The 26,421-nt window shown below is 38.9% G+C and overlaps 3 protein-coding genes across 7 annotated transcripts in view; 1 reads left to right on the top strand and 2 right to left on the bottom strand.

The window, feature by feature from the left end:
- Positions 1 to 24,789, top strand: part of LOC127809616 (serine/threonine-protein kinase SRK2I-like) — a 30,841-nt gene extending 6,052 nt beyond the window's left edge. The window contains exons 2-9 of one of the 4 annotated variants that reach the window (XM_052348551.1): positions 16,097 to 16,171; positions 16,266 to 16,367; positions 16,476 to 16,529; positions 16,635 to 16,727; positions 17,482 to 17,574; positions 21,891 to 21,995; positions 22,076 to 22,174; positions 24,154 to 24,789. In XM_052348551.1, coding sequence (XP_052204511.1) covers positions 16,097 to 16,171; positions 16,266 to 16,367; positions 16,476 to 16,529; positions 16,635 to 16,727; positions 17,482 to 17,574; positions 21,891 to 21,995; positions 22,076 to 22,174; positions 24,154 to 24,420 — 888 coding nt within the window. In that variant the 3' untranslated portion in view covers positions 24,421 to 24,789. The remainder of the gene's footprint in view (positions 1 to 16,096; positions 16,172 to 16,265; positions 16,368 to 16,475; positions 16,530 to 16,634; positions 16,728 to 17,481; positions 17,575 to 21,890; positions 21,996 to 22,075; positions 22,175 to 24,153) is intronic. The other 3 variants (XM_052348552.1, XM_052348553.1, XM_052348555.1) reach the window with 3 other exon arrangements.
- A 377-nt stretch (positions 24,790 to 25,166) lies between these two features.
- LOC127809971 (probable disease resistance protein At5g66900) overlaps positions 25,167 to 26,421 on the bottom strand; it is a 54,000-nt gene continuing 52,745 nt past the window's right edge. Inside the window, exon 6 of the mRNA XM_052349180.1 lies at positions 25,167 to 25,679. Within this exon, the coding sequence (XP_052205140.1) occupies positions 25,167 to 25,679 (513 nt within the window). The remainder of the gene's footprint in view (positions 25,680 to 26,421) is intronic.
- LOC127809613 (probable disease resistance protein At5g66900) overlaps positions 26,271 to 26,421 on the bottom strand; it is a 79,128-nt gene continuing 78,977 nt past the window's right edge. Inside the window, exon 4 of one of the 2 annotated variants that reach the window (XR_008025148.1) lies at positions 26,271 to 26,419. The gene's annotated coding sequence lies outside the window, so the exon portion shown is untranslated. The remainder of the gene's footprint in view (positions 26,420 to 26,421) is intronic. The other variant, XR_008025155.1, reaches the window with a different exon arrangement.

Here is a 26,421-nt window from a genome sequence, read left to right as displayed (position 1 = left end):
TTTGGATCAAACCACTTACAAACCAAGTATTTTTATAAAACTAAATTTAGTTGGGAAGTACCACTTAGCTTGTAAAAAGACAATTTTCCCCTAGCGTAATTTTGCTTCAAAATTCACGTCGGACTTCCAATTGTACTCAATTATGAACCTTGACATACCCTGATATCATAATTACTTAAGAAAATCAAATTTCTAATTTTTTTAATTTCTCCAATTTCCTCCTATTATTTCCTCAAGATTATGAAATAAATACTTTCTCATAAAATTTTCTCAATTTCTCTTTACAATAATTCCTAAAACAATATTCCTAAACCTCAGAAATTTTCTCATAATTTTCAGAATCCATGTTCTATTTATTTCTCATTTTCTCTTTGATTTTCAAATATCTATTGCCTCAAAAATCCATAATAAATACCAATCATGCATTTCTCTTCCAATTTCATCATCAAAAATCCTAAAATATCATTCTCATATTTCTAAAATTTTTTAAGAAATTTTTGAAGATAACTCACCTTCCCGCCGAGCGATTCGGTTTTCTTCAATATTGCAATGAAATCTTGATTTGCGTATCCAACAACGCCTTCTGCCACAAATTTTCACACAAACTACTAAACACAGCCTATAGAATTTTTCTAGAAATTTCTTGGTATTTTTCTCTCTATTTTTTTTTTTTTCTTTTTCAAATCTCTCTCTCACTCTCAAATCTTTTTTTTTTACAACCTTTCTCTTTTTAATTTAAGTTCTCAAACCTTTCAAGTTTTCTCTATTTATAGAAGGTTGAGTTAAGCTTAACATAATTGTAGTGACCCACTATCTTTAATTATTTTGTCACATTTCTTAATTATTTTTCACTAAATCTCACTCATAATCTTTAATTATTTATTTACACCCTACTTTGTCTCCCACATTTCTCAATTATTTCACCCATTATCTTTGATTATTTGTCTACACCTTACTTTGTCTCCCACATTTCTCAATTATTTCACCCATCATTTTTAATTATTTTGTCATCTTTCTTAATTATTTTCCACTAAATCTCACTCATAATCTTTAATTATTTATCCACACCCTACTTTGTCTCCCACATTTCTTAATTATTTCACCCATTATTTTTTATTATTTGTCCACACCCTATTTTGTTTCCCACATTTCTCAATTATTTCACCCATTATCCTTAATTATTTTGTTACATTTCTTAATTATTTCCTACTAAATCTCACCCATAATCTTTAATTATTTCTCCACACCCTACTTTGTCTCCCACATTTCTCAATCATTTCATCCACTATCTTTAATTATTTTGTCACCTTAATTATTTTTTCACTAAATCTTCTTTTAAATAGATTATTATTTAGTTCATTAATTTTAAGCCCACTTTCTTAGCCTACTAACTCTAAGCCCATTTACTTAGCCTAACCCATTAACTCTAAGCCCATTTACTTAGCCTTTATTTTTCAACTTAGCCCACTAACTCTTAACCCCATTAGTTTTCTCAATTATAATCTCTAATTGATGTCAAAAATATTTTAAATACAAAATTAATCATTATTATTCACAAAATCCTAGGATATTACATAGGCATTGTAGGAATAGATGAAACTCGAAGAATATGAGAATACACTTCATCCATAGTAGGTAATAATTCACAGCACGTGGTATGGTTAGTATAGATCAAATGAAGGGAATGATCAATTGACTGCCACAGGAGACTGCACAATAGAGCATCAACTCTCTGCCATTCAGTTTTGTTTGTGATCACATGTCTCAGCCTTGGTAGTTAGATGATCCTATAAATCTTGACTCATTCACCATAGTTCAACTGCCTTGGACCAGGAGATATAATTGGAACTGCCCATTAACTTCTTAGTAGCAATGGTTGGAGAAGGAGACTGGATACCAAAAAAGGAGCCAGATTTGCTTGTTCCAACCATGTTGGATGAAAGGGAGCCCTACAAGATCAACAGATCTGTGGCAAAAGAGATTAAATAAGCCAAAAAGAAAGGCTAGATGATCCAGAAATAGCATAGAGAATGAAGCGGTGGAGGCGCACTAGAGCGACGGCGAACAGCAGAGGCCGGCGATAGGCGAATGGCAGCGGATCGTGACGAAACCACCAGGACTAGGATAGACTGAAGGAGGCGAGTCCAGTAGTGAAGACGATGTTGCGATTGGAGCACTGGAGAGAGAGATTAGAGCAAAAACGTCTCCGTGAATAGTGTGAGAAAGGTGGCGCGTGGCGGTGGCAATGGCGACGGGCCTTCAGGGGTTGACAGATCAGAGGCCAGCGAACACAACGGCAGCAGTTGTGCGCATGATCGATGGCCAGACAGTGAAGAACTGCTACAAACCAGTAGCTCGAGCAGTGGGAACGCGGTGGGCAATGGGGCGGCGATGCGACCGACAATGGTCGTCTTGATGTGGGCAGCGGCGGCGGCGGCGGCTAGGGTTTGTATTTTGGCTCTGATATCATGTGAAACTTAGAGAGAAAGAGAACCCTAGCTGTGGGTATATTCAATTAATTAAAATTTAGACTATACTCCTACATATATACAAAATACTAAACGGGCCATATTAGTCCAGCATGTAACCATCTCAAAAAGGTATTTGAAATCCTTAAAAGCCATCAACTCTATGTGAAAAAGTTTAAGTGCACCTTTGCAGAGCCAAGAGTGGAATACTTAGGCTACATTATAATTGGTCAAGGAGTAAGTACAGACCCCCAGAAAGTGACAACTATGAAACACTAGCCTAAACCTAAAACATTAAAAGAGTTGCGGGGCCTTTTAGGTCTCACCGGCTACTACCGGTAGTTCATCAAAGGCTATGGTGTATTGGGCAAGCCTTTGACAACCTTGTTAAAAAATAATAACTTCCACTAGGGTATCGAGGCAGATAAAGCTTTTGAAGAAACGGACGCCCGTGATGTGGGAATAGGGGTTGTGTTAAGTCAGGAGGGCAGACCAGTGCCCTACTTGAGCCAAGCCCTAGCACCAAGGCACTTGGGCCTTAGCATATATGATAAGGAATTATTGGTTGTATTGGTGGCTGTGGACAAATGGAGGTATTACCTGGAAGGCAAGAGGTTCATCATACGCACAAACCATGAAAGCTTGAAGTTCTTATCCTAACAAAGGGCACACAAACAATTGCAACGGAAGGGGATTACCAAATTGATGGGGTATGACTATATCATTCAGTACAAAAGGGGTAAAGAAAACTTAGTGGTGGATGCACTATTAAGAAAGGAGGACACAGTTAGTTACCACGCCATCTCAGCCTTGGTATCGGATTGGGTACAGGAGATAACTAATAGCTACGAGCACACGGCATGGATCAAGGAGAGGATAACTAGGCTGACAGTACACCCTCAAGGGGAGGCTGGATATTCCTTCCAAGGTGGCTTGCTGAGATACCAGGGTTGGGTGGTTTTAGGGGAAGATGATCAACTGAGAGGAAGAATCCTGCAAGCACTACATGACTCGCCCACAGGGGGGGCACTCAGGGCTAAATGTAACATGTCACCGGGTAAGGTAGCTATTTTATTGGCCAGGCCTAAAGAAGGACATCACTAAATATGTGCTGCAATGCACCACTTGCCACAGATGCAAACATGAGCAGGTACCCTACCCCGGCCTACTACAACCACTGGAAATTCCCTCCCAAGCTTGGGAGCAGATCTCCATGGACTTCATTGAGGTCTTACCTAAGTCTGAGGGGTTTAACACCATCTTGGTGGTGGTAGATAGGCTGACCAAGTTTAGTCACTTCATTCTCCTTGTGCACCCCTTTACAGCCACAGAAGTAGCAGGGAAGCTTATGGATGGAGTTTTTAAGGTACATGGGCTATCGAAGGCTGTGGTTTCAGATCGGGATGAAATATTCACAAGCCAATTTTGGAAAACTTTGTGCCAAGGGTTGGGTATAGGACTGATCATCCTACCATTCGGAAACTGATGGACAGACCGTATGTAACACCCCGCCTCGCTAGGCGTGTCACTATAAGGGAATTCCCGAGAATCTTTTTTTTTTTCAAGTTCATCACGCGCGGTGTATCAAGAACAATCTTCACATGCACACAAGATCCCAAAAACCCCAGTCTTGCCTGTTTAACTAACAAGATCAATAGTCTTAAACTAAATGAGACATAATGTTACACAGTGGATATAATAACATCAAAATATTGTGGCCTACCACGAGGTTCATACATAGTGTTTCCATACCAAAATAAGTATTACAACGTTACAAAATGATAACAACACTATCACGCTAAACACCGTCGGCCCTCAACTGGCCACGTCCTCGCCTTCGCAGTAGTCCCTGGCTGGAACATTGAATGTTCCAGGGGCATAACCCTTATTGGATGATAAAACATCTAAGTGATGGCATGATATAGCTTACTGAATGCATGAAACACACACAAGCATGGCATATACAAACAACGGCAACATGCAACACGTCTAACTTGAGAAATTTCCCTAGCATACTCAAACCTCCCGTGGAAAATCCATTCCACACACATTTGGGGTTGACCTTGTCGCGACATATTTAATCCCGAGTGCCCTACCGTGTCACTCGATCACTAGGATTAACCTTACCCCATTCTCAAGAAGACCCCATCCCGTCCCCCACGGACATAACCATGACACGAAAATCAATATCCCGATTATATGAAAAACCACATGTTATGCACCGACTCTTTTACAAGTAAAAACAGTTGATGCAATATACCACATGCTCAATATGCATATGATGCCACAAGTACATAAGTAAAATGCCTACATGACATAACCCAAATTCTGGAGGGTATAACTGCTCGCGAGAACTTGTTCAAATACATGCAACCTAAGCTCGGGAGGGTAGAACCGCTCACCTAAACCCATTACACACACACCAAACCATATTCAAGACAAAGGGTAAGACTGGAATCGAATCACTCACCTTATTTGAGAAGTCGATTTGCACCTCATAATGCGTGCTAAGCCTCAAAATGCACGTCTAAATAATTTACTGGTTTTGGCATGCTCCTCTAGCCTCAAATTAATCCTCAGAATTTTCTGGGATTTTTCAGAAGCTTTCCCCTAATTTTTTCAATTTTCTTCCTATTTTCCTTTTTCTTTTTCCTTTTTTCTTTTTTTCTTCTTTCTTTCTTCTTCCTCCCCTGCTCTTCCTCTGCGCGCGAACCAGCCCCCTCGGTTGCCCCACCCGCGCGCCATCCACCAGTCGTTGCTGCCCTCGCCAGCTGCCGCCTCTTGCAGCCTGCTCCGGCCGCCTCTGGCCATCCTCGCGATTGCCTCCGATCTCTTGCATCACCTCCCAGCTACTCCCTTGACCTCTTTAAGCTTTCAGCCATTCTTTCTTGCTGCCTTCGCTGCCCCCGCTTGCATTCGGCTTCCATCTTTGTTCTCTTTCTTCCATTTTCCATTTTGCTCTCACTCTCCCTCTATTTATAGGCTACCCACCGACTTAAGCGCCTTGGCCACCACTCTTTCAGCAAGACTTGGCCACTACTCCAAGCAATTTCGGTCATGAAGCTTCTCAGAAGCGGCCAGCACACACGCACATATGCGTGTATATAAATATATATATAACTATATATTACACTATAATCTAAAGGAAATTGCACACTAAACCCCAATTTCCATCTTAATATCACTTGGGTAATTCCCTTAATGCAATTATAACCTTAAACATCAAATTAATTTGCATTTCAATGTCGAAAACGCAAAATTAATAACCCAAGATTACTCGATAAGGACAATTTCGCCCCAACGTCCTTGCCGGACTATTGATTCGTCCTGAAACCACCTTAGGGTTGATCCTTACGAAAAACCGGAGTCCCTTCAGGGTTCCGTCGATTTCTCGGAGGTTTCCTACAATAGTTCGATAATTTAGGCTGAATCGACGCTATACCAAAAACTGTCTCTGATTTGATTTCTTTCAATGTCATAAATCACACTTTGATATGCTTGATGACTTCATACCCTTTCTTTTAGACATCTAAGTCCCGAGGCATTCCCTGTTGCTGATTTGGCAACTTATTTTGCTATCACAACCATTTTTCAGTATCCCAGACTTATTCAAACAACATGGCAACCAAACGAAACATGGGATATTATATTCATCCACAGCATACTTTTTCTTCCAGAGATACTTATGTTTCGAGGCATTCCCTTCAATCGATTCGGTTGTTTATAACTTTAAGAAATTATACTTAAACCTCAAAACTTCTGATAATTTCATTTTTTGCCCCAAGATAAATTACTTTTGAGCCCTTTGAAAGATTCTGGGTATTACACCGTACGTGTCAATCAGTGCTTGGAGACATACCTCAGGTGCCTCTGCTTTACAAAACCCAGGAGCTGGAGCCGTTGGTTATCGTTAGCTCAATGGTGGTATAACACTTTCTTCCATACAACCCACAAAAGAACCCCATTTGAGGCCCTATTCAGCTACCCTCCCCCTATAATTCCCACAGTAATGCATTACACCCAGGCAGAAACTTTAGCTGACCACTACCTATAGGCAAGACAGGACGCTCTACAAATCATAAAGAAAGAGCTCAGCATGGCCCGACAGAGGATGAAATAGAGGGCAGACCAGCATCGCACTGGACCTTCGAGGAAGGGGAAGAGGTATATCTTAAGGTAAAATGGTTCCAACAACACTTATTTCACGAGGGACCTACCACGAAAATTAGCTTCAAATACTATGGTCCCTTCAGGATAATGGCCAAGGTGGGACCAGTAGCATGCTGGTTGCAACTACCTGAAGGTGTGGGCCTACATCTGGTTTTCCATGTATCTCTTCTAAAGAAGGCAGTGGGGACTACTAACGAAGCTAGCCGTGCGATACCAAAGTTAAAAGAAGATATGGTGATGGAAGTCAAACCTAAGGCAGTGATAGACCGACGAGTCATTTACAAGGATTCCCTGCTGTAGTTCTTAAGACCACCACACACTTACAGCAAACTACCCCTCAAGACTCACTGATTATATCCCCAAACAATATACACATAATCACTCGATAGAAAGAACAAAAATAGGAATAGAACACAGCAAGAAAACACAACAAGGGACACAAGATTTTATCCTGGTTCAGTCTCATAAAAGAGACCTACATCCAGACTACCTTAGGCCCATGAAATCTCCACTATCTTGACAATTTTACAGCAATTATATGAACTAGGAAACCCTCTCTTTTCCCTTAGTCTAAAACCCTAGACTACCAAGAGAAGAAATCCCAAGAGAAATGCAGAATCTCTTGACCTAGTTCACCCACACAATCCTTACAAGATAACCCTGAGATTTTCACCCCCACAACCGAGCCCTCCCAGCCCCTATTTATAAAGCATAGAGGCGGGCAAGGCAGTTACAACTAACTGCCCCTATCCTGACCGGATTTAACCATTTTCCGGGCAGCTTTGAAACAAACTAACTACTACAAATTACAGGATGAAAAATATGCTAACAGACTTCCCAAAGGGAATACTAAGAACAAAAACTAATCTAAAAAACAAATGACTTCACAATTCTCCACCCATTTGAATTAGATTCACTGCACTTTAGCTTCCTGCACACCTGCTTCATCTTCAATTCTGATCTGGAATAAAATTCAACTGCTTGATATGTTGCTGAAGCTTTGAAACTGGAACAGCTTTAGTAAATATATCTGCAGCATTATTTTCTCCTGCAACTTTGATTAGATCAACAAGATTATTTTCAATGATATCCCTAATGAAATGATACCTAATATCTATGTGTTTTGTCCTCTCATGGTGAGCCTGGTTCTTTGATAAGTGTATAGCACTTTGACTATCACACATCAAGGTGACTTTAACCTCTAAACCTAGAAGCTCTCCCACTAACCCCTTAAGCCATATAGCCTCTTTAATTGCATCAGCAACAGCTATATATTCTGCCTCGGTAGTGGATAAAGCTACCACATGTTGGAGGCTGGACTTCCAACTAATAGAGGAATTCCACAACTTAAAAATGTAACCGGTTGTGGACCTACGTTTATCAAGGTCTGCAGCGTAATCTGCATCTGAGAAGCCTAGAATACTAGGTTTTTCTCCTATTTTGGCTCCACCATAGGATAACACATTTTTGCTGGTGCCTCTTAGGTATCTAAGCATCCATTTTACTGCCATCCAATGGGATCTACCTGGGTTTGCCATGAAGCGGCTAACTACACTCATTGCATGAGCTAGGTCAGGCCGGGTGCAAACCATTCCATACATCAGGCTGCCTACAGCATTTGAGTATGGAATCTTCTCCATTTCTCTCCTTTCCTCCTCATTTTTAGGGGACTGTTTTGAGGTTAGTTTGAAATGAGGGGCAAATGGCACACTTACTGGTTTTGAAACAGCCATACCAAACCTAGATAGCAACTTTTCTATATATGATTTTTGAGATAGAAATAATTTTCGATGCTGCCTATCCCTAGAGATTTCCATCCCTAGAATCTTCCTAGCCTCACCTAGCTCCTTCATTTCAAATTCAGCCTTTAATTTCTGCTTTAGATGCTGGATTTCTTTGTGGGATTGACTTGCAATAAGCATGTCATCCACATAGAGTAGTAAGTATATTGAAATGCTAGGGGATATGTGCTTAAGATACACACAACAATCATAGGAACATCTTGAATATCCTTGGCTTATCATAACAGTATCAAATCGGCGATACCACTGTCTAGGAGATTGTTTGAGCCCATAGAGAGACTTTTTGAGCAAACAAACTTTCTCCACCTTATCCTTGACTTCAAAACCTCTAGGTTGGTTCATATATATCTTTTCTTCCAGCTCTCCATGTAGGAAAGCTGTGGTAACATCCATCTGCTCCAATTTCAAGTCTAATTGGGCAGTGATGGCCAGCAAAACCCTAATTGATGTATGCCTTACAACTGGGGAGAAAACTTCATTGTAATCAACCCCTTGGACTTGGGTAAATCCTCTAGCAACTAGCCTAGCTTTGAATCTAGGCTTAGAATTTGCATCCGCTCCTTCTTTTATTTTGTAAAGCCATTTGCAGCTTACAATCCTCTTCCCTTTCGGTTTTTCTACCAGTTCCCAGGTTTGGTTTTTCATAAGAGAAGATATTTCTGATTTCATGGCTTCTATCCATTTTTGGGAATGCTTAGAAGCTATAGCTTGGTCATAGGACTGGGGTTCTTCATCAGAAATTTTGGAGGCACTATATAAAGCATAGGCTACTAAATCTGAGTAACCAAACCTAAGAGGTGGCCTGCGGACTCTAGGTTGCCTATCTCTAGCCACACTATACCTATTTGGGTTTGGCTGATCACCAATGCTGGAATCAGCATCACTGTCAGCTTCTTCTTCCTCATATTGAGATGTTTCAGCACCCTGATCTTCCTCTTGGACCTGATCATTTAGATCCAGAACTGGTTCAGGTTCTGTGTCATTCATTTCAGGCTCTATACCTTGAATGTCTACCTTCATAGAGTCGATCTTCACATCTAGATGCTTCTGGGTTTCATTTGAGCTTAGACTTATGGTAGATGACTCATCAAAAGTTACATCCCTAGAGATTATTGTCCTAGGTCCTTCTTGTTCAAGGTTCCATAGTTTGTATCCCTTCACACCGGTTGGATAACCTATAAAGAGACATTTCCTAGCCCTAGGTTCAAGTTTGCCTTGCTTCACATGAGCATAGGCTAAACACCCAAACACCCTAAGGTGGGCAAGGTTTGGCTTATGGCCTGTCCATTTCTCATAGGGAGTTTGCAAGTCTATGGCTTTAGATGGGGTTCGGTTGAGTATATGGGCTGCAGTAGAAACTGCTTCCCCCCAGAAAGTTTTTGGAAGGAGTGCATGGAATAACATGCATCTTACCCTTTCTAATATTGTCCGATTCATCCTCTCAGCCACCCCGTTTTGCTGGGGGTTTCCAGGGGCTGTTAGGTGCCTAATTATGCCATTTTCTTTGCACATTTCATTAAATTCCTTATTGCAGAATTCCAATCCATTATCTGTCCTAATGGTTTTAATTTTCTTGCCCATTTGAGTTTCTACCATTGTCTTCCAGTTTCTAAAAATCCCATAAGTTTGATCTTTAGATTTTAGCACATAAACCCACAACATTCTAGAATAATCATCTATAATAGAAAGGAAGTATCTAGATCCTCCATGGGTTGAGGTTTGGGCTGGTCCCCACAGATCAGAGTGTATGTAATCTAAGGTGGACTTAGATGAGTGAATGGCAGTCTTATTAAACCTAAGTTTTGCTGCCTTTCCATAGATGCAAGACTCACATTTGGATAAAACTGAGACTTGGTTATTTTCTAAGATCCCTTGTTTAGCTAACTCCTTGAGCCCTTGCTCACTTATATGTGACATCCTTAGATGCCACAATTTAGCCAGATCTTGGGATTTGCTACTTGCTGCTGCAGCCTCACCACTTAAGGTGGAGGCTTGCAGGATATAAATGTCATTCTGCAATTTTGCTTTCATGCAGACCAGTGACCCTTTGGCCACTGTTATGGCTCCTGTCTCTCCTTTAAATTTTAGGCCATTTCTGTCTAATTCTCCAAGGGAAACCAAGTTCCTCTTGAGATCAGGCACATGCCTAACTGCTGAGAGAGTAAAAAACGAGCCATCATTCATCCTTAACCTCACATCTCCCACTCCTATAACCCTGCACTCATGGTCATTGCCCAGCAAGACCTTACCCCCATTAATTTCTCTATAATTTTGCAGCCAATGCCTCCTAGGGGTCATGTGAAATGAACAACCCGAATCCATCACCCAACTGTTACTTCCAGCTATTTCTGTGACAGTCAAGGCCTCTGAACTGTCATATCCAAGGTCAGCTAAATTTGCTCCACCATCGGATGTTTTCTTTTCAGCCATGTCTTTCTTTCTTTTAGGGCAGTATCTCTTGATATGCCCTTCCTCCTGACAGTAGTAACATTTAATAGGACCCTTTCCATTTCTAGACTTTGATCTAGACTTTCCCCTTTTTCCTTTTGAGTCCCTTTTGGTACTCCTAGACCTTACGGTTAGGGCATCACTGGGGGTGGGTTTTATTTCCATTTTTATTCTCAATTCCTTTGAGTTTAGGGATCCTATTACATCTTCTAACGATAGTTTGTCCCTACCGTGTTGCAGGATGTCTACAAAGTTTTCATAAGACTTACGCAGAGAATAAAGAAGAACTAGGGCTCTATCTTCGTCCTCATAGTTTACTCCTATATTCTCTAAGTCAAGACATAGCTTATTGAATTCATCTAGATGCTCTTGAAGTTTCTGATTTTCTTGCATCTTATATGTGAAGAATTTGGCCTTTAAATACAGCCTACTGGATAAAGTCTTCTTTAAATAAAGAGACTCCAATTTCTTCCAGATTTCAGTGGCTGTTTTTAATTTTGAAACTTCTCGGAGAACTTTGTCTCCAAGACTCAAGATAAGCATGCTGTATGCTTTCTTGTTTATTTCCTTATCCTCTAAAGATATGGTTTTAGGATCCTTACCTTCAGAGCTTCCCTCGGTAGTTACCTCTTGTTCGATTGCTTTTTCCAACCCTAGACTGCATAGCAGGGCTTCCATTTTGATCCGCCAGAGGCCAAAATCGTTGCTGCCGTCAAACTTCTCCACATCATATCGATTGGCCGATGAGGGTGCCATGGTCGCCTACCAGAGCTGATTCTGGTTTCTTGAGAATCTTGAAAAATCTTGATAGATTTGCTGAAGATTATCCCTGGAGCTCTGATACCAAATTGTAGTTCTTAAGACCACCACACACTTACAGCAAACTACCCCTCAAGACTCACTGATTATATCCCCAAACAATATACACATAATCACTTGATAGAAAGAACAAAAATAGGAATAGAACACAGCAAGAAAACACAACAAGGGACACAAGATTTTATCCTGGTTCAGTCTCATAAAAGAGACCTACATCCAGACTACCTTAGGCCCATGAAATCTCCACTATCTTGACAATTTTACAGCAATTATATGAACTAGGAAACCCTCTCTTTTCCCTTAGTCTAAAACCCTAGACTACCAAGAGAAGAAATCCCAAGAGAAATGCAGAATCTCTTGACCTAGTTCACCCGCACAATCCTTACAAGATAACCCTGAGATTTTCACCCCCACAACCGAGCCCTCCCAGCCCCTATTTATAAAGCATAGAGGCGGGCAAGGCAGTTACAACTAACTGCCCCTATCCTGACCGGATTTAACCATTTTCCGGGCAGCTTTGAAACAAACTAACTACTACAAATTACAGGATGAAAAATATGCTAACAGACTTCCCAAAGGGAATACTAAGAACAGAAACTAATCTAAAAAACAAATGACTTCACACCTGCCAATCACACAAGTTCTGGTTTAATGGACACACCTGCATCTTGATAACACCACCTGGGAATACTTACCGGAGCTTCTTCAGCGATACCCCAGGTGGCTAGCATTCTTTAATTTCTTGGGGACAAGAAATAATTAAAGGGGTGGGGAGTGTCATACCCCAAGGGCAAGTCTATAATTAGGGAAAGTATAATAGGGTATATGGGGAGAGTGGTGTAACTGTAATTAGCTCCAGTTGGCACATGGTCACTTGGAAGCTCTCGAGAAATAGTTAGAGGAAGTCTCTAGTTTGTAACCACCCCCTATAAATAAGAAACTACTAACGATGATGGAAATATGTGAAGATTATTCCACAAGTCATTTCCCTCCAATTTCCTCTCTCTCTCTCTCTCTCTCTCTCTTTCCCTCTGATTCTTATCTCTCTTCTTCCCGCCTATTCTCTCTTCTTCCTCAATTTTGGAAGAATTTCCTGGTCAGATCCCTTGATCTGACATAAAGTCAGAGAAATCCCTTGTAGCCAGCCATAAACCTTTGTATCTCAGCCTCTATGTGGTTCTTGATTACATTGAAGTCACCCCTTGAATGCCAAGATCTATTTTAACTAGCCTTTATGTTAGACAATTCTATCCAACATAACCTTCAATCATCATCATTATTGTGTCCATAGACTCCCAAAAATTTCAAGAGGAATCATCCTTCACATTACTAAATAATCACAGCACAGGAAAAACAATACAATAATGCCAAAGTTTTTTGAGTAATCTAGAATGCTTAAGTATGAGAAAGCCTCTTGTCAAAACCTAGCTTTGATGGAAGCCAAGTTATCCCTACAACCCAATGCTTTTTACTACTTCTAAGGAAATATTACCAATTTTTCTGAAGGGAAGTGCAGATCTATTTCCATTTTCTAACTAAATTCTTAACCAATATACTTTTACTAGGATCATTTAAACCCCTCACATATCAAGAAATTAGTTTGACCCTAATAAAAATAGAGATGAAGTACTCTTCACTTCCTCGAGCAGTAGTCTTAGCCTTTTCTTAGTTAACCAAAAATCTAAGGGCCTATTCTTTTTGTTGTTTTCAGACCGTTTTGAGCTATCAGTTTTCTTAAACACTGAAAACATATTCACTTTCCTATTTTCAAAAACAAATTTTCGAAAATAAGGAAAAATTTTGTAAAGAAAATTCAAAACAACAAAAAATTGTTTTGAGTGGTTCTAGCCAAAACACTCCCAAAATCTGAAAAGTGGAAAACAACTATCAAACACTCCTCTCCAACTCGAGCATCCTTCTCGCAACCTCTCCATGGCAGCAACCCACTTTTCTCTTCCTTCCCCTTCGTTCTCACACCAAGCCACTGATCGAAGCCCCGATTCCCTCCAAACCTACTTTTCTCTGTCACCGACTGCCACGAAGAAGAAGAAGAAGATGAAGCAAAAATAGAGAAAGAAGAAGACGAAGAAGTCGAAGCAGAAACAGATGAAAAGAAGACGAAGAAGAAGACAAAGCAGAAGGGGTAGAATCAGATCTGGTATCCGAGAATCCCAAATACGAGTCCGAACCGAAGGAGGGCAAGGGGAAGAGTCGTTGCTACCATGGAAGGAAAATGCGTGACTGTCAGAGTAAGAGTCGTTGCCACCATGGAGTTTGCAAAGAGGGGTAGAAAGCTTGGAGCCCTAGGGCTCTCTTTGTGTCACATTGGCTGGGCTCATCTTAGGCCTCTAAAGAGTAAGCATTACCATTGCCACACTCCCTTTGTATGCATTAATGAAATAAGCCACATTAATATACTGTATATTTTGTATTTATTTTTATTTTATTCTTGTAACGGAAAAAAATATTACAAGATTCACAAACTTTAAAATGTATATATTTCTTAATAATATATTAGCATTAAATAGTTCTAATTTACTGAATAATCAAATTCATTGAATAAAATGTTATAAAAAAATTATTCTCAAAATTCCAAACAGAATGCGTTTTCTAGTTTTCTACTTTAAGAAACAATTTTTCAGAATGACAAACCAAACGTGTTTTCAGTTTTTTAAAAACAAACTATCAAAACAAAAAACTAAAAATGAATTCAAAAGTCAAAATTGAAACATAAAGAGAACGGGCCCTAAGTTTTTTAAATTGCTCTTCGTTTCTTTTCATATTGTTTTACTCTCTATTTCTTGAAAATGCTTGAGAACATCCTGTACAAAACCCTCAGTTGACAATTCCAAATCCTTCCTAAATCCTTAGTAGTACTAATACCCTAATTAGAATTAACCGGGTACATCATAATTGCTCAAATCCAGTGGTACCCAAGACTCGCATTCCTACTATCTTCTGGTTCAGTAGTTGCTAGAGGTTTACATGGCAAAATTTCCTCCATACCACCCAGGTTACAGTCTAAATGAAGTTTCCAATAGGAGGATGACCCATAAAAGACCAAGAGATAGAAGGGAAATCCCATCCAAAGTGGCTTACCTGAACAACCTCCTCTGCTCCCACAGAAACTCTGATAATCTGAAGGATGCAGCACTCTTAACACTGTCAGGCTCCATCTGAGAGCACTCAGCCTCCGACTCCAGTTGAGAACTAACAATCTTTGCATTCTTCAAAGTTGTATACTCCTTACCTTGAGGAAGAAATACAAATGAATGCTTTGTTTGTCCTGAAAGAATCTTCCAGGGATAAATTGTTCGCACCAACAGGCTTAAAGGAATTTGGGCCACCATTTATTAGTGAAGATTGATTGAAGGCTGTATATAAGTCATATGTCAAACTCTAATTATTGGGTGTAGCTGTTAGTCAGCTGAAATATATGATGATCTCAAAGAGATTCAATTATTAGGCCCAGCAACCTTCTTGGATCCTTCCAACCCAAATTATAGGAATCAACCCAATTTCTAGTAATTGAGAATTTAAGACCCTATCCAACTCGTATATGAGCTCCCAAATCCTTTAAAAAGGAAGAACATGCCATAAGAAGTCATTGAGACATTAAAGTCTGCACCATGGCCCAAACAACAAAGATATGAATACTAGGTGTATTTGATTGTGTTTGCAAACTAGGGATGACTATACTCTGGAAAGTTTTAAAGTGTATAGTTCAACTTGCTTAACAACTAGAATGCAAATACTGGGACTACATCATCAGGTGTTGATGTAAACATCTAGTTTATACACTTCACAAGTGGCTTATTGGGTGGACACTTCAATGTTATGTCATGAGGCATACTTACCCAACTGCATGCACACACCCTCATGCACAGGGACCAGCAACCAGTACTTTGTCTCTGACATGTAATCTTAGGAAGTAATTTGAAAATAGATTTTGAATATTTGTGGGGGAAAATTTTCTGCTTTTCTCAGTCCTGTTCTTTTTTTTTTTTTTTTTGGTTGCAGATATACTCTGATGTATTTGATTGTGTTTGCAAACTAGGGATGACTATACTCTGGAAAGTTTTAAAGTGTATAGTTCAACTTGCTTAACAACTAGAATGCAAATACTGGGACTACATCATCAGGTGTTGATGTAAACATCTAGTTTATACACTTCACAAGTGGCTTATTGGGTGGACACTTCAATGTTATGTCATGAGGCATACTTACCCAACTGCATGCACACACCCTCATGCACAGGGACCAGCAACCAGTACTTTGTCTCTGACATGTAATCTTAGGAAGTAATTTGAAAATAGATTTTGAATATTTGTGGGGGAAAATTTTCTGCTTTTCTCAGTCCTGTTCTTTTTTTTTTTTTTTTGGTTGCAGATAGATGAAAATGTCCAAAGGGAAATCATAAATCATAGGTCTTTGAGACATCCCAACATTGTTCGGTTTAAGGAGGTTCACTACATTTTCCCCCATTTTCTTATGTGATGTCTGTCAGAGAATGTTTTGCCTTAATTTGATCATTCTTTTGTTAAAATCTCTACTCTAGGTCATACTGACACCAACCCATCTGGCCATTATAATGGAGTATGCAGCTGGAGGAGAGCTTTTTGATCGAATATGCAATGCTGGTCGATTCAATGAGGATGAGGTTATTTATTCACTATTCATACTTGGACATCCTTTTCCACTGACATGTGCATTGTTTGTATTGCCTCCTTTCTCTTAAAAAAAGAAAAAATCCTGGATTCTGCTGCAGGCTCGCTTTTTCTTTCAACAGCTAATATCTGGTGTCAGCTATTGCCATTCCATGGTATATAATGGTGTTTATATATGACAGTTCTATTTCATGTTTTAGATCCGGATATGCAAATGAGATTGTTTATTTTTTTTGGTTACTACTCTTTGGTTGATAAAGCAAGTGTGTCACCGGGATTTGAAGTTGGAAAACACTTTATTGGATGGCAGCCCTGCTCCTCGCCTTAAGATATGTGACTTTGGTTACTCAAAGGTACATTACAGGTTTTCTCATCTCTATTTCTTTTGAATCATGCTAGATGTATATCATTTTTGTACATCTTGGACTATACAAAGGGGTATTATGACCAAAATACCTCTCGCTTCTATGCACCTCACGCGCCTCTATGCACCTCATGAGGGAGTTTTTTTATCATTGGTACACCTTTGTGTAGTCCAAGGTGTACCAATAGCATTTTCCATTTCTTTTTGTTGTTTTTTATATACTTAATTTAAATAGTCCCCTGAATTTCAATCTTAATTGAATATCAATATTTTCTTGCGTCGATATTGAAACAATGAGTTTGTTATTTGGTCTGTGTATGGTTGAGAAGTGTGGACGCTACTGAAGTGATATGTTGTGTGAGATAAAGTTACTTGTTAGACACTTAAATATATTTATTGGGCATTTGTCCAAACATGCCTTATTATTTATTTATTTATTTTTTACCGGACATTTAGGACATATCCTTGTTCCTGATGGGATCTTGCATTGTCTGTCAGTTAAACAAATTAGAATCACATCTTAAGTTTACAAATATAAGTAAAAAAATACAACAACAACATATCTAGCCCCTTCCCCTTCTGTGGGTTTTGATAGTATTAATATCTTCTTGTATTATTTGTGAAGGACTTGTGACTTTTGGTTTCTTTTTGTGACCTCTGAATTTATAATCATGATTCTCTCTTTGTATGCAATCTGGACTAATTATTATATGCTTTTATCTGACTGGCTGGTGTTTTCTTAGAATTCTCTGTTGCACTCACAACCGAAATCGACAGTGGGGACTCCAGCATATATTGCTCCAGAAGTGTTACTAAGGCAGGAATATGATGGCAAGGTAAAATCAATACATTTTTGTATATCTCGATATGCAGATCCATTAAGATTTCTAGCAATGATTAACAAGATCATATTATCTTACTTACCAAAAAAAAGATCATGTCATGATGATAAAAATCAGTTTCTGTTCTCCAGCTAATTTAATAAATCATGTATTTGCTCTTATTTTTAGCTAAATATTTAGATCGTGTTTTCATAGGGAGGCTTATTAGCACAAATAAATAAATAATAAAAAATGGTTTATTTGCTCTTAGAAGCCAGGTTTTCTACTAGACTTAATAGGATGAAATGCTTTTTGTTTGGCTTCCCCCTGCCTGCACGCTGCAAGTCTCCAACTTTCCTGGTGTGCTTTCGCACAGAAATAGGAAGCCAGGCTGATGAACTAGGTACTTGCTGAAGTCACTTTGGCCATGTCTTCTAGCTGAAGGACCTAATTTGCTCGGTTGGACAGTCCAGGTGTTAAAAACCGAGACTATGATCTCTCAAGAATCACTCAAGAACCTCACCGAATTCAATCCAACATTGAATACTGAAAGTAGAAAATAAAAACAGAATTAAAAGTAGAGAAATCAAACCAGATTGCAGCACACAAGATATACCCTGGTTCATGCCATTTACATGGCACTACATCCAGCAATCCAAGAAGCAATCAATCCACTAGAAACAAATCAGAAACCAGTACAAGAATACCCCTCTTTCACTCCACCTTGCCTCTCGAATACAATACTCTAATGAAAACAACAAGAACTAGAAACACACAACTCTTACTCTCGCCTCTCACTGTATCCGAACCCAAGGAATGAAAGATATGAATGAATCATGAAAACTGGCCTCCGCACCCTTCTATTTATAGACTAGGGGGGGCGGAAATATCTAAGGGGAAATAACTAACTTTATAAAAGTCAAATCTACCCTTAATAAAACAATTAGTTACATTTATGTCCTATTAACTAACTGCTGCCAAATCATCTTTATTTCTTCCTGATTTCTTCAATAAATCCAGCATTCAATTACTTTAGGCAAAACAGTAACACCAGGATTACCAGGGACCTCTTATCCACTCATGTTAGCTAACTGACTAATTTATGAGATTTCTTCCTTTGAGAGATGCTTGACAGTGCGCTTGCACCTGTGCATGGGCAAACCTGCAATCTTCCATATTCTTGCAATACTCAAAGCTCTTCACTGGTCCGCCCCATCTCTGACCAGTATAATAGCAGGCTCATAGTCCAATTGCTCTTCTGGAATAGCGCTGCCTTAGAAATTCCATCTGTGTTTGCCAGCAACTTCATTGCTAAACCGATCCACTCACTTCTTTTACTTTGTGGTTTGTTGGCTGACTTTGTAACCTGCAGTGTTCCTCTCTATTGAAGGATTTGAGTCTTCCATTTGACCCAGATCATGGATGCTTCATTCTATGGGGCTCTGTCGAGAAACTAAAACTTGAACGGGCTTAGGACATCTCCTGAGTAGATGAGACATAGATAAGACATGCTTTCCATGCAGTATCTTTGTGGAGGATTGGTATTATCAGCATCTACTTCTTGCTGCCTTTTATAAGGTTACTTAGCAGGCTACCATGTTAAGTTTTGCATAGGAAGTCTATATGATATAGGTTAATATCCAATTTTTGACCCACCTCCAGTCTGTGTGGCCATCAACATGATGGGGTTAAAGTAGGCAAGTAACTTAGGCATTGATTACAAGTGAGGATCGAACTGTATTTGGCTCTCCAGGTTTGACAGATCAGCATGGGGTCTACATACAAGTGAAGTCATCTGGGCATGCAGTGTCCTGTGTATGAGCATTTTCATGATTTTGGGTCCTCATTAGAAAGGTATAGATAATGATAGATAAGTTATAATGCTTGAATCACCTTGTGGAACTATGAAGTCGGCAGTGCCTGGCAAATAATGGTTCATTGGTTAAAATTTGTTATGAAGATGACTTCACTGAAAAAAGAAAGAAAAAAAATAAAAAAAGTGTCGGTCTCTCTTTTTCTTAACTTTCTTTGAAGGCATTTTTTTTAGACGTAGAAACAGCTATTACAGTTCCACTGAAAATTTTTGGAAACTAATAGAAATCTTTATTCATTTGTTTTAGATGTTAGTTGAGATGGTTGTTAGTATCATTCTGTGTCTACCAGTTTGTACTGTGCCATACATCCAGTACAAAATCTGTCATGCTGTTTCATTCAAGATACCAAGCTGTATTAGTGTGGTACCCACATACTGCCAGCCCCATCACACCATTTTTTTTTTTTGGTAATTTTTTGCACCTAGAACAGAGAGAGAATAGAGAAGTCTTTTCTCTTTTGTGAAGAGAAAAAATACTTCTCAGTTTTCTCTCTTGAGCATATCAATTGTTTATCTGTGTATATAATATAATATAAAAGGGGTATCTTCAATGCACTTGATTCCTTGCTATGCAAGGGTTAAGGGAGAGTCATATTTGCATGCAATCTTTCCTTCCTCTGCCCCCCTTTTGGCTGCAAAGAGGCTCTTTCTGTGACCTTTTGTTCACAAAAGGAACAATCTTACTGTGTTACCAAGGTTCACTCTCATAAAAGTAATAGCATGTAGTGCCAAATAAGCTATTGTATTTTGTCCCTTGGGCCAATTTGGCCATTGTACTTCTTGGAGGGCCAAATAAACCATTATATTCCAAAAAGTACCAAATAAGTCATTGTACTTTTAGAGCCGGGGCCATGTTAACTATTATGGTAGATATTTTTTTCATTTTATTAATAGTGCCCACTCTATCCCCAATCAAAATAACCCCACACAATCACAAATGCCCAAACCGAACCTCAAATTCAAACTCGAAAACCCGACACAGTAGTAGTTTGTCTTTTTAAAGTACAATACCTTATTTGCCTATTTTTAAAGAACAGTGGTCAATTTGGCTTCCAAGCCGAAGTACAGTGGCTTATTTGACACCACCCAAAATAATATAATATAATATATATTGATATCAAAATTTACAGATCATGGACATTTTAATTTAGAATATGTTATTTTATGGACATGATAAATTATTTCATTATTTTTTTATATACCTTGGCATTTTTATATTCCTTTACTTATAACTCATTTTTTATTGATACTTTTTCTATAATTGAAATTTTTAGTTTTCCCAGTGTTTATTTTTTATTCACCTATTCATTGAATCATGCCAATGCCAATGAAAAAATTCTAGTTCTTATCTGGTATGGTATTGACAGCTACAATATATATTAATAATTTATTATAACAATACCTAGGATCATCCAGTTCTAAGTTTGTCAGTACTAGTATTATATCGTACTAATGACAAACTTAGTACCTTATTTGGTATGGTATTGAACTATTGATAGCTATGCTATTGAATGCGTCTTCTCTTCTCTTAAAAGCCTTCATGTGATTATATTTTTCACTTTGCTCATATCATTTGAACATTTAGTGATACCTTATCTTCCCAAACCCTCTCCTTCTCTAAAGTCTGAAACTTACCAGGTTATGCCACACGTTTTAGGTCTATAATTTTGGCTGTAATGAAATTAGGCTGCATGGACATCCCTTACTAATGCTTTTATTGTGTAGATATTTGCATGAAATTTTAAAGCAGTGGTGTACTTATTCCTTTAGCTTAATTATTGAATTGCAAGATTTTATTTGTGACATGTTTAGTCAGATGAAAAAATGAAACACTGGTGGGCAGATACAAGAAGTGGCACTGATAAGGTTTCGCTGGATAGCCTTATTACCCCATTTGACTAGTGACATATATAGATATATATGTGTCTATCTTTGTTTTTGTGTGTCTAAGGAGTTTGGTATATCTGTCTACAGGATGCATATAACCCAGGGTAGCACCTCCAAGCGGCTTAGCAAAATTGGTAGAGAGAATTCAGGGCTTATAATTTAGAAACCTTATTTACAGAAAAAAAAAAAAAATTAGAAAACCTTATCTTGCATCTTACTGAAGCAGGAGTGCAGAATTTTAGTTAGATTCTGAATTTGTAATATTTAGCTCAACATTGTTTTCAAAAACCGATAGGAGTTTCAACAAATTGAATATTCGAAGTCACTCATACAGATATAGCAAGGCTCTTTCCTCAATGTATGTTGGCCTCATTTTTCTTTCTTGTGACTAATTTCAATGTGGTACAGCTGATTCAGCTAGGGTGGCTGTACATATCCATATTAGGGAAGGGATTTTACATGTTTAAGTTGTGTGGTTTTGCTTTAAATTTTTTTTTTTTTTTTTTGATAAATGTCAAATTGTTTCGCTAATTCGTAAACATGTATCTAAAAATTCAGTCTGCATTTTCAGATCGCGGATGTGTGGTCATGTGGTGTGACATTGTATGTGATGCTGGTTGGTGCATATCCTTTTGAAGACCCTGATGAACCAAAGGACTTCCGAAAGACGATAAGCGTACTTCCTTATACCCTTTATGTCACGAGTACTTTTACATGTTTTACTGACAAGGAGAATCTCATTTTACTTTTGTACAGAGGATTCTGCAAGTCCAATATTCAATTCCTGACAATATTCAAATATCTCCTGCATGCCGCCATCTTATCTCAAGGATATTCGTTGCTGACCCTACACAGGTTAGACGAACTTAATTTGTTTCTTACTGGTTCAAATAAGATCCTTTGTTTAACAATACGGGGATTTGTTTAAATATGCAACCTTTTTCCCCAAGACAAAAAAAATTAAATGCAACCTTTTAAATAGTCATGATGTGCACCCCTTATATTGACTAAAAGTTTCAAGTTGATCACTCTATTGCACTCTTCCATTCAATATGAAGAATATTGTCTGATAACAACTCCTGTTGGGTGGACTTATGATGTGCACCCCTTATAGGGTGTTTTCATAGTTTAAAATGCTTGTCATATACCCCTAGGGCCTGGCCTCTGGTCAAGCGGGTGTGCTCCCCAAACTGGCTACCAAGGATCAAACCTCTTTGGGGGCATGTGCCTATCAACCCTTGGTTAGCTTACCTAGTATGCATGGTTTGTGCGCTATTGTGTGCACTCAGGGTTTACCTAGTATGCACCCAGAGGGTAGTGGCTGCAGGTTCCTCATCATCGGGGGCAAAAAATGGCTCTCATATGTGAGTCATCAGATTATCACAAGCCTAGTAGTGAGACTGCAATAAGTAGCAGTTAATGGGCCCCTTCTTGAAACTCTATGCCTGTATCCCCAATAAGGCAATGTCAACCCTGCTTCTGTAGCCCATCTCCAAACCTTATGTATGGGTGACGGTTCTTTTCTCTACCTCCTTTGTCTTTACAGAAGCCTCTAGCGGTTCATAACTGTTTTGGACAAGTAATGGGGGACTGGATAAATCATGAGTGAACAATTTCAAAAAGACTGCTGGGGGCGGGGGGAGTGGGGAGGATTTATTAAGAATGTAACTCACAAAAGCAAGTTGAGATAGTTATAAGTGGAGAAGGGCTTTCAGTATTTTTTTTATTTTCTGGCTGTAATATCTCTTTGAAGTTAACGTAAAATGACCAACAAAAATGTGAAACTTTGGCTTGTTTTGCAAATTAATTTTATTATGTCCTTCCATCAACATTCTGTTAAAAAAATTACAGAACCTTTAAATCTTGACTTAATTAATATTGTTGTTGGGTGTGGCGTTGACTATGGCTGAAGCTGGGTTTGAGTGGATGAGTGTTGGAGGGAAAATCAAATGGGGAAAGTAAGCCAAAACCCTAATTGTTGAGAAATAGAAGGAAAGAACTCTTCTACATTCAACCTGAGACCTCTAGACAAGACTGTTTTAACATTTACCCCAATCTACAATGCTCAATTCCTTGGCTACACTTTGTACCTTCTTTTGCTTCTCTTCTAATAGTTCAACTGTCTTTTATAGTAAATTGAAGAACTGGACAGTCTGATTTCTTCCCCTTATTTTGTAGGCATTCTTCTATTGTTTGATTAATGTATAGGCACCTCTGCCAATAGCTATTCTCAACATAAAAGTAGGTACTTAATATCTTCGTAGTTGAATTTTGGCTCTTTTTTTTTTTTACTTGAGTAGTGTTTATTAAAATGAGTAAGATAAGACTCTATCAAGATAATTTATCAATAAAGTTCAAAATAAGTTTTCCGAAAGGGAGGAAGAGACATTTATCTTGAAAGTTCAAAATAAGAAATCGTGTGACTTCTTTTTAGAAAATTTAACAAATACAATAGAAAATATTTTTGTCCGGTATGCTTTCTATATCTCATATTTTTCGATTTATTTCTTGGTTAACAAAAGCTACCTTGGAAAATTGATTATCTGGCAGCTACTAGACATGAATATCTGGTGTTCTAAAAGAAATGCATGATCAAGTTATGAGATGAAAATATCTGGGCAAAAATGTGCAAGAGTCGAGGTGTAATGTTACATTTTTTGAAATGTTTCTTTTAACTAGGGGAAAATGATTGGGCTCTGACCTGAATTGATTTGTTAAGCTAGCAAGTGGTGGAGGAACTGTAGGGTTTTTTCAGAAGCCCTTTGGGATTTGAGTAATCTTGTTGTCTATTTTAATATTGCACTTTGTCAGCCTCATGTCTCATCTTGTACCAGAGGATTACCATGCCCGAGATAAGGAACCACGAGTGGTTTCTAAAAAACCTCCCAGCTGAGCTCATGGATGAGAAGACGATGAGCAACCAGTATGAAGAGCCTGATCAACCCATGCAGAGCGTTGACACAATCATGCAAATAATTTCCGAGGCCACCGTTCCACCAGTTGGACTATATAACTTGGACATGGATGATGACATGGATGACTTGGAATCTGAATCTGATCTTGATGTTGACAGTAGTGGAGAGATCATCTATGCCGTCTGATTCCAATTCCTGTGTGAAAGGAACTCATGGTCTCTGGAGTTTGTAACGAGATAAAACTGTAATTTTGTACGAGGCAAAAATTTCTGCCAAGATCATCCATCACCACAGGAATCAAAGCTGTCACCTGGTCAAGATACCCAATTATTCAGCATAAGACAGTTGAGTTTATTGCTTGTAGCATACTTCTTGTGCCCCCTTTTCCTGCCCTCCCAAGACGGTTATTTTTGCGCACGGTCATTGCTTTTTGTTCTACCCACGGTCTTGTTTCCAACTTGTTTGCTTTTCTTTTCTTCTTTTTTCACCTCAAAAGTACCAAGTATTGTATAAATTTGTTGTTGTGATAACTGATATATTACATTACATTTTATCTGTTGAGTTGTCAAAACCTTTCTTCTTCCCTTTGCCTAGCGGTTGTGGTTGCAGTTGCGAACAAGATTAGTGGGGGATGAAGTGGGAACTCAATCTTCTGTTATTGTAATTAGTGCCATATTTGGAGCTTGAACTTGTGGAGGCGTAGGGCTATTAACGGAGCATGCTATATGATCTGTTGCATGGTGGAAAACGACGCAAACAATAACAATGTGAATAGGAACATCGTATCCATATTATTATGCCTCACCAACATGAGAAACTAGTTCCTCAATAACAAACATGCTCTGCCCACTTCCTCTTTATTTGTTCTTTTAACTGATTCTCACATTTCTTACGGATGAAAATCGCCTAGCCAGTTTAAGTTGGCATGCTCTTTAAGCACCTTTAACTCCAGATTGGTGATGCTCCCACAGGTAGGAGGTTTCTTCATCGCATATCAGATCCTTTAAGTGAGTAAGATCCTTTACGGACGGTGGCAACTCGGACAATCCCCGGCAACCTCTCATGTGGATCTTTCCTAGGCTGCATAATTCACCCACTCGTTCTGGCACTTCACACAAGCTCATGCAGTCGGTTAAATCAAGAAATTCTAACCTCTTCAGGCTTCCAATTGACTGAGGCAGCTTCATCAGTTTTGTACAGGCCTCAAGTCTCAATACTTCTAAATTTTCCAGCTTCCCTAACACTTCAGGAAGTGCGATAAGCTCATGACAGTTGGTGATACTGAGCTTCCGAAGACTGATGACATTGCAGAGCCATGCTGGAAATTCCACCAAATCACTGCAGTAGTCAATAATGATCTCAGCTAGATTTGGCCATGGATCAGGTATCTGGAAGCCGTAGCTTCGAAAAGCCTCATCAATCCTGCACATAACTAGGGATAATTTCTGCAAATTTTTCAGTTGTAGCACAGAATTACAAAGGGAAGAAAGTGATATATGCTCTAGTCTGATCCTTTTTAGACTAGACAGATGTCCTAGGACGGAGAAATTGCTTATTTCAGCAGAGCAAAAACCATAATTGGTGATTATTAGAACCTTTAGTTGACCCATTTTCTCCACGAACTGAGGCAAGGGGAACTGAGGCAAGGAACCCCTTGCATGGATGTTCAGCACTAACACTTCGGCCTTAGGTAGTTGCAAGTCATAGCAGTTTGAGAAATTTTCACCTGTAAGAATTTTCCATGTCACGGATTCAGTAAAAAGTGAATAAAGGGCATTGCTAGTGTATGAAGCTCCTCACTTTGTTAGGGTCAGGACAGGGATTGTATAGAGAACCTTCCCCTTGCTTTTTCTACAAGACTGTTTTGACAATTCAATCCCGTGACTTTATAGTAACAAAAGAGCAGCCTTAGCCACTGCTACTAAGACTTTGCCCTCTCAGTAAAAAATGCATGGAAAATTCATAATTGAAAGTTTTGCACAAGATATGCACACCTGTGGATATAGATACAAGGCGGGCATGGACAGGATGCTGTCTTTGTTCTATCCGTGAGGCAGGGAGATTGGTTCTCATATCCATTATTAATCTTTCGCTTTGTTCACTCACATAGATGGCTAGTTCTCTAAGGAGATCGTGCTGTGTGACAAAATGCTCATTGTAGTAGCCGGTGTCACTTGCATCTCTCCT

Source organism: Diospyros lotus, chromosome 9 (genome assembly GCF_014633365.1).
Source record: "Diospyros lotus cultivar Yz01 chromosome 9, ASM1463336v1, whole genome shotgun sequence".
Classification (NCBI taxonomy): Eukaryota; Viridiplantae; Streptophyta; class Magnoliopsida; order Ericales; family Ebenaceae; genus Diospyros; species Diospyros lotus.
Note: the sequence above shows the minus strand (reverse complement) of the source record. Positions and strands in the feature narration are given on the sequence as shown.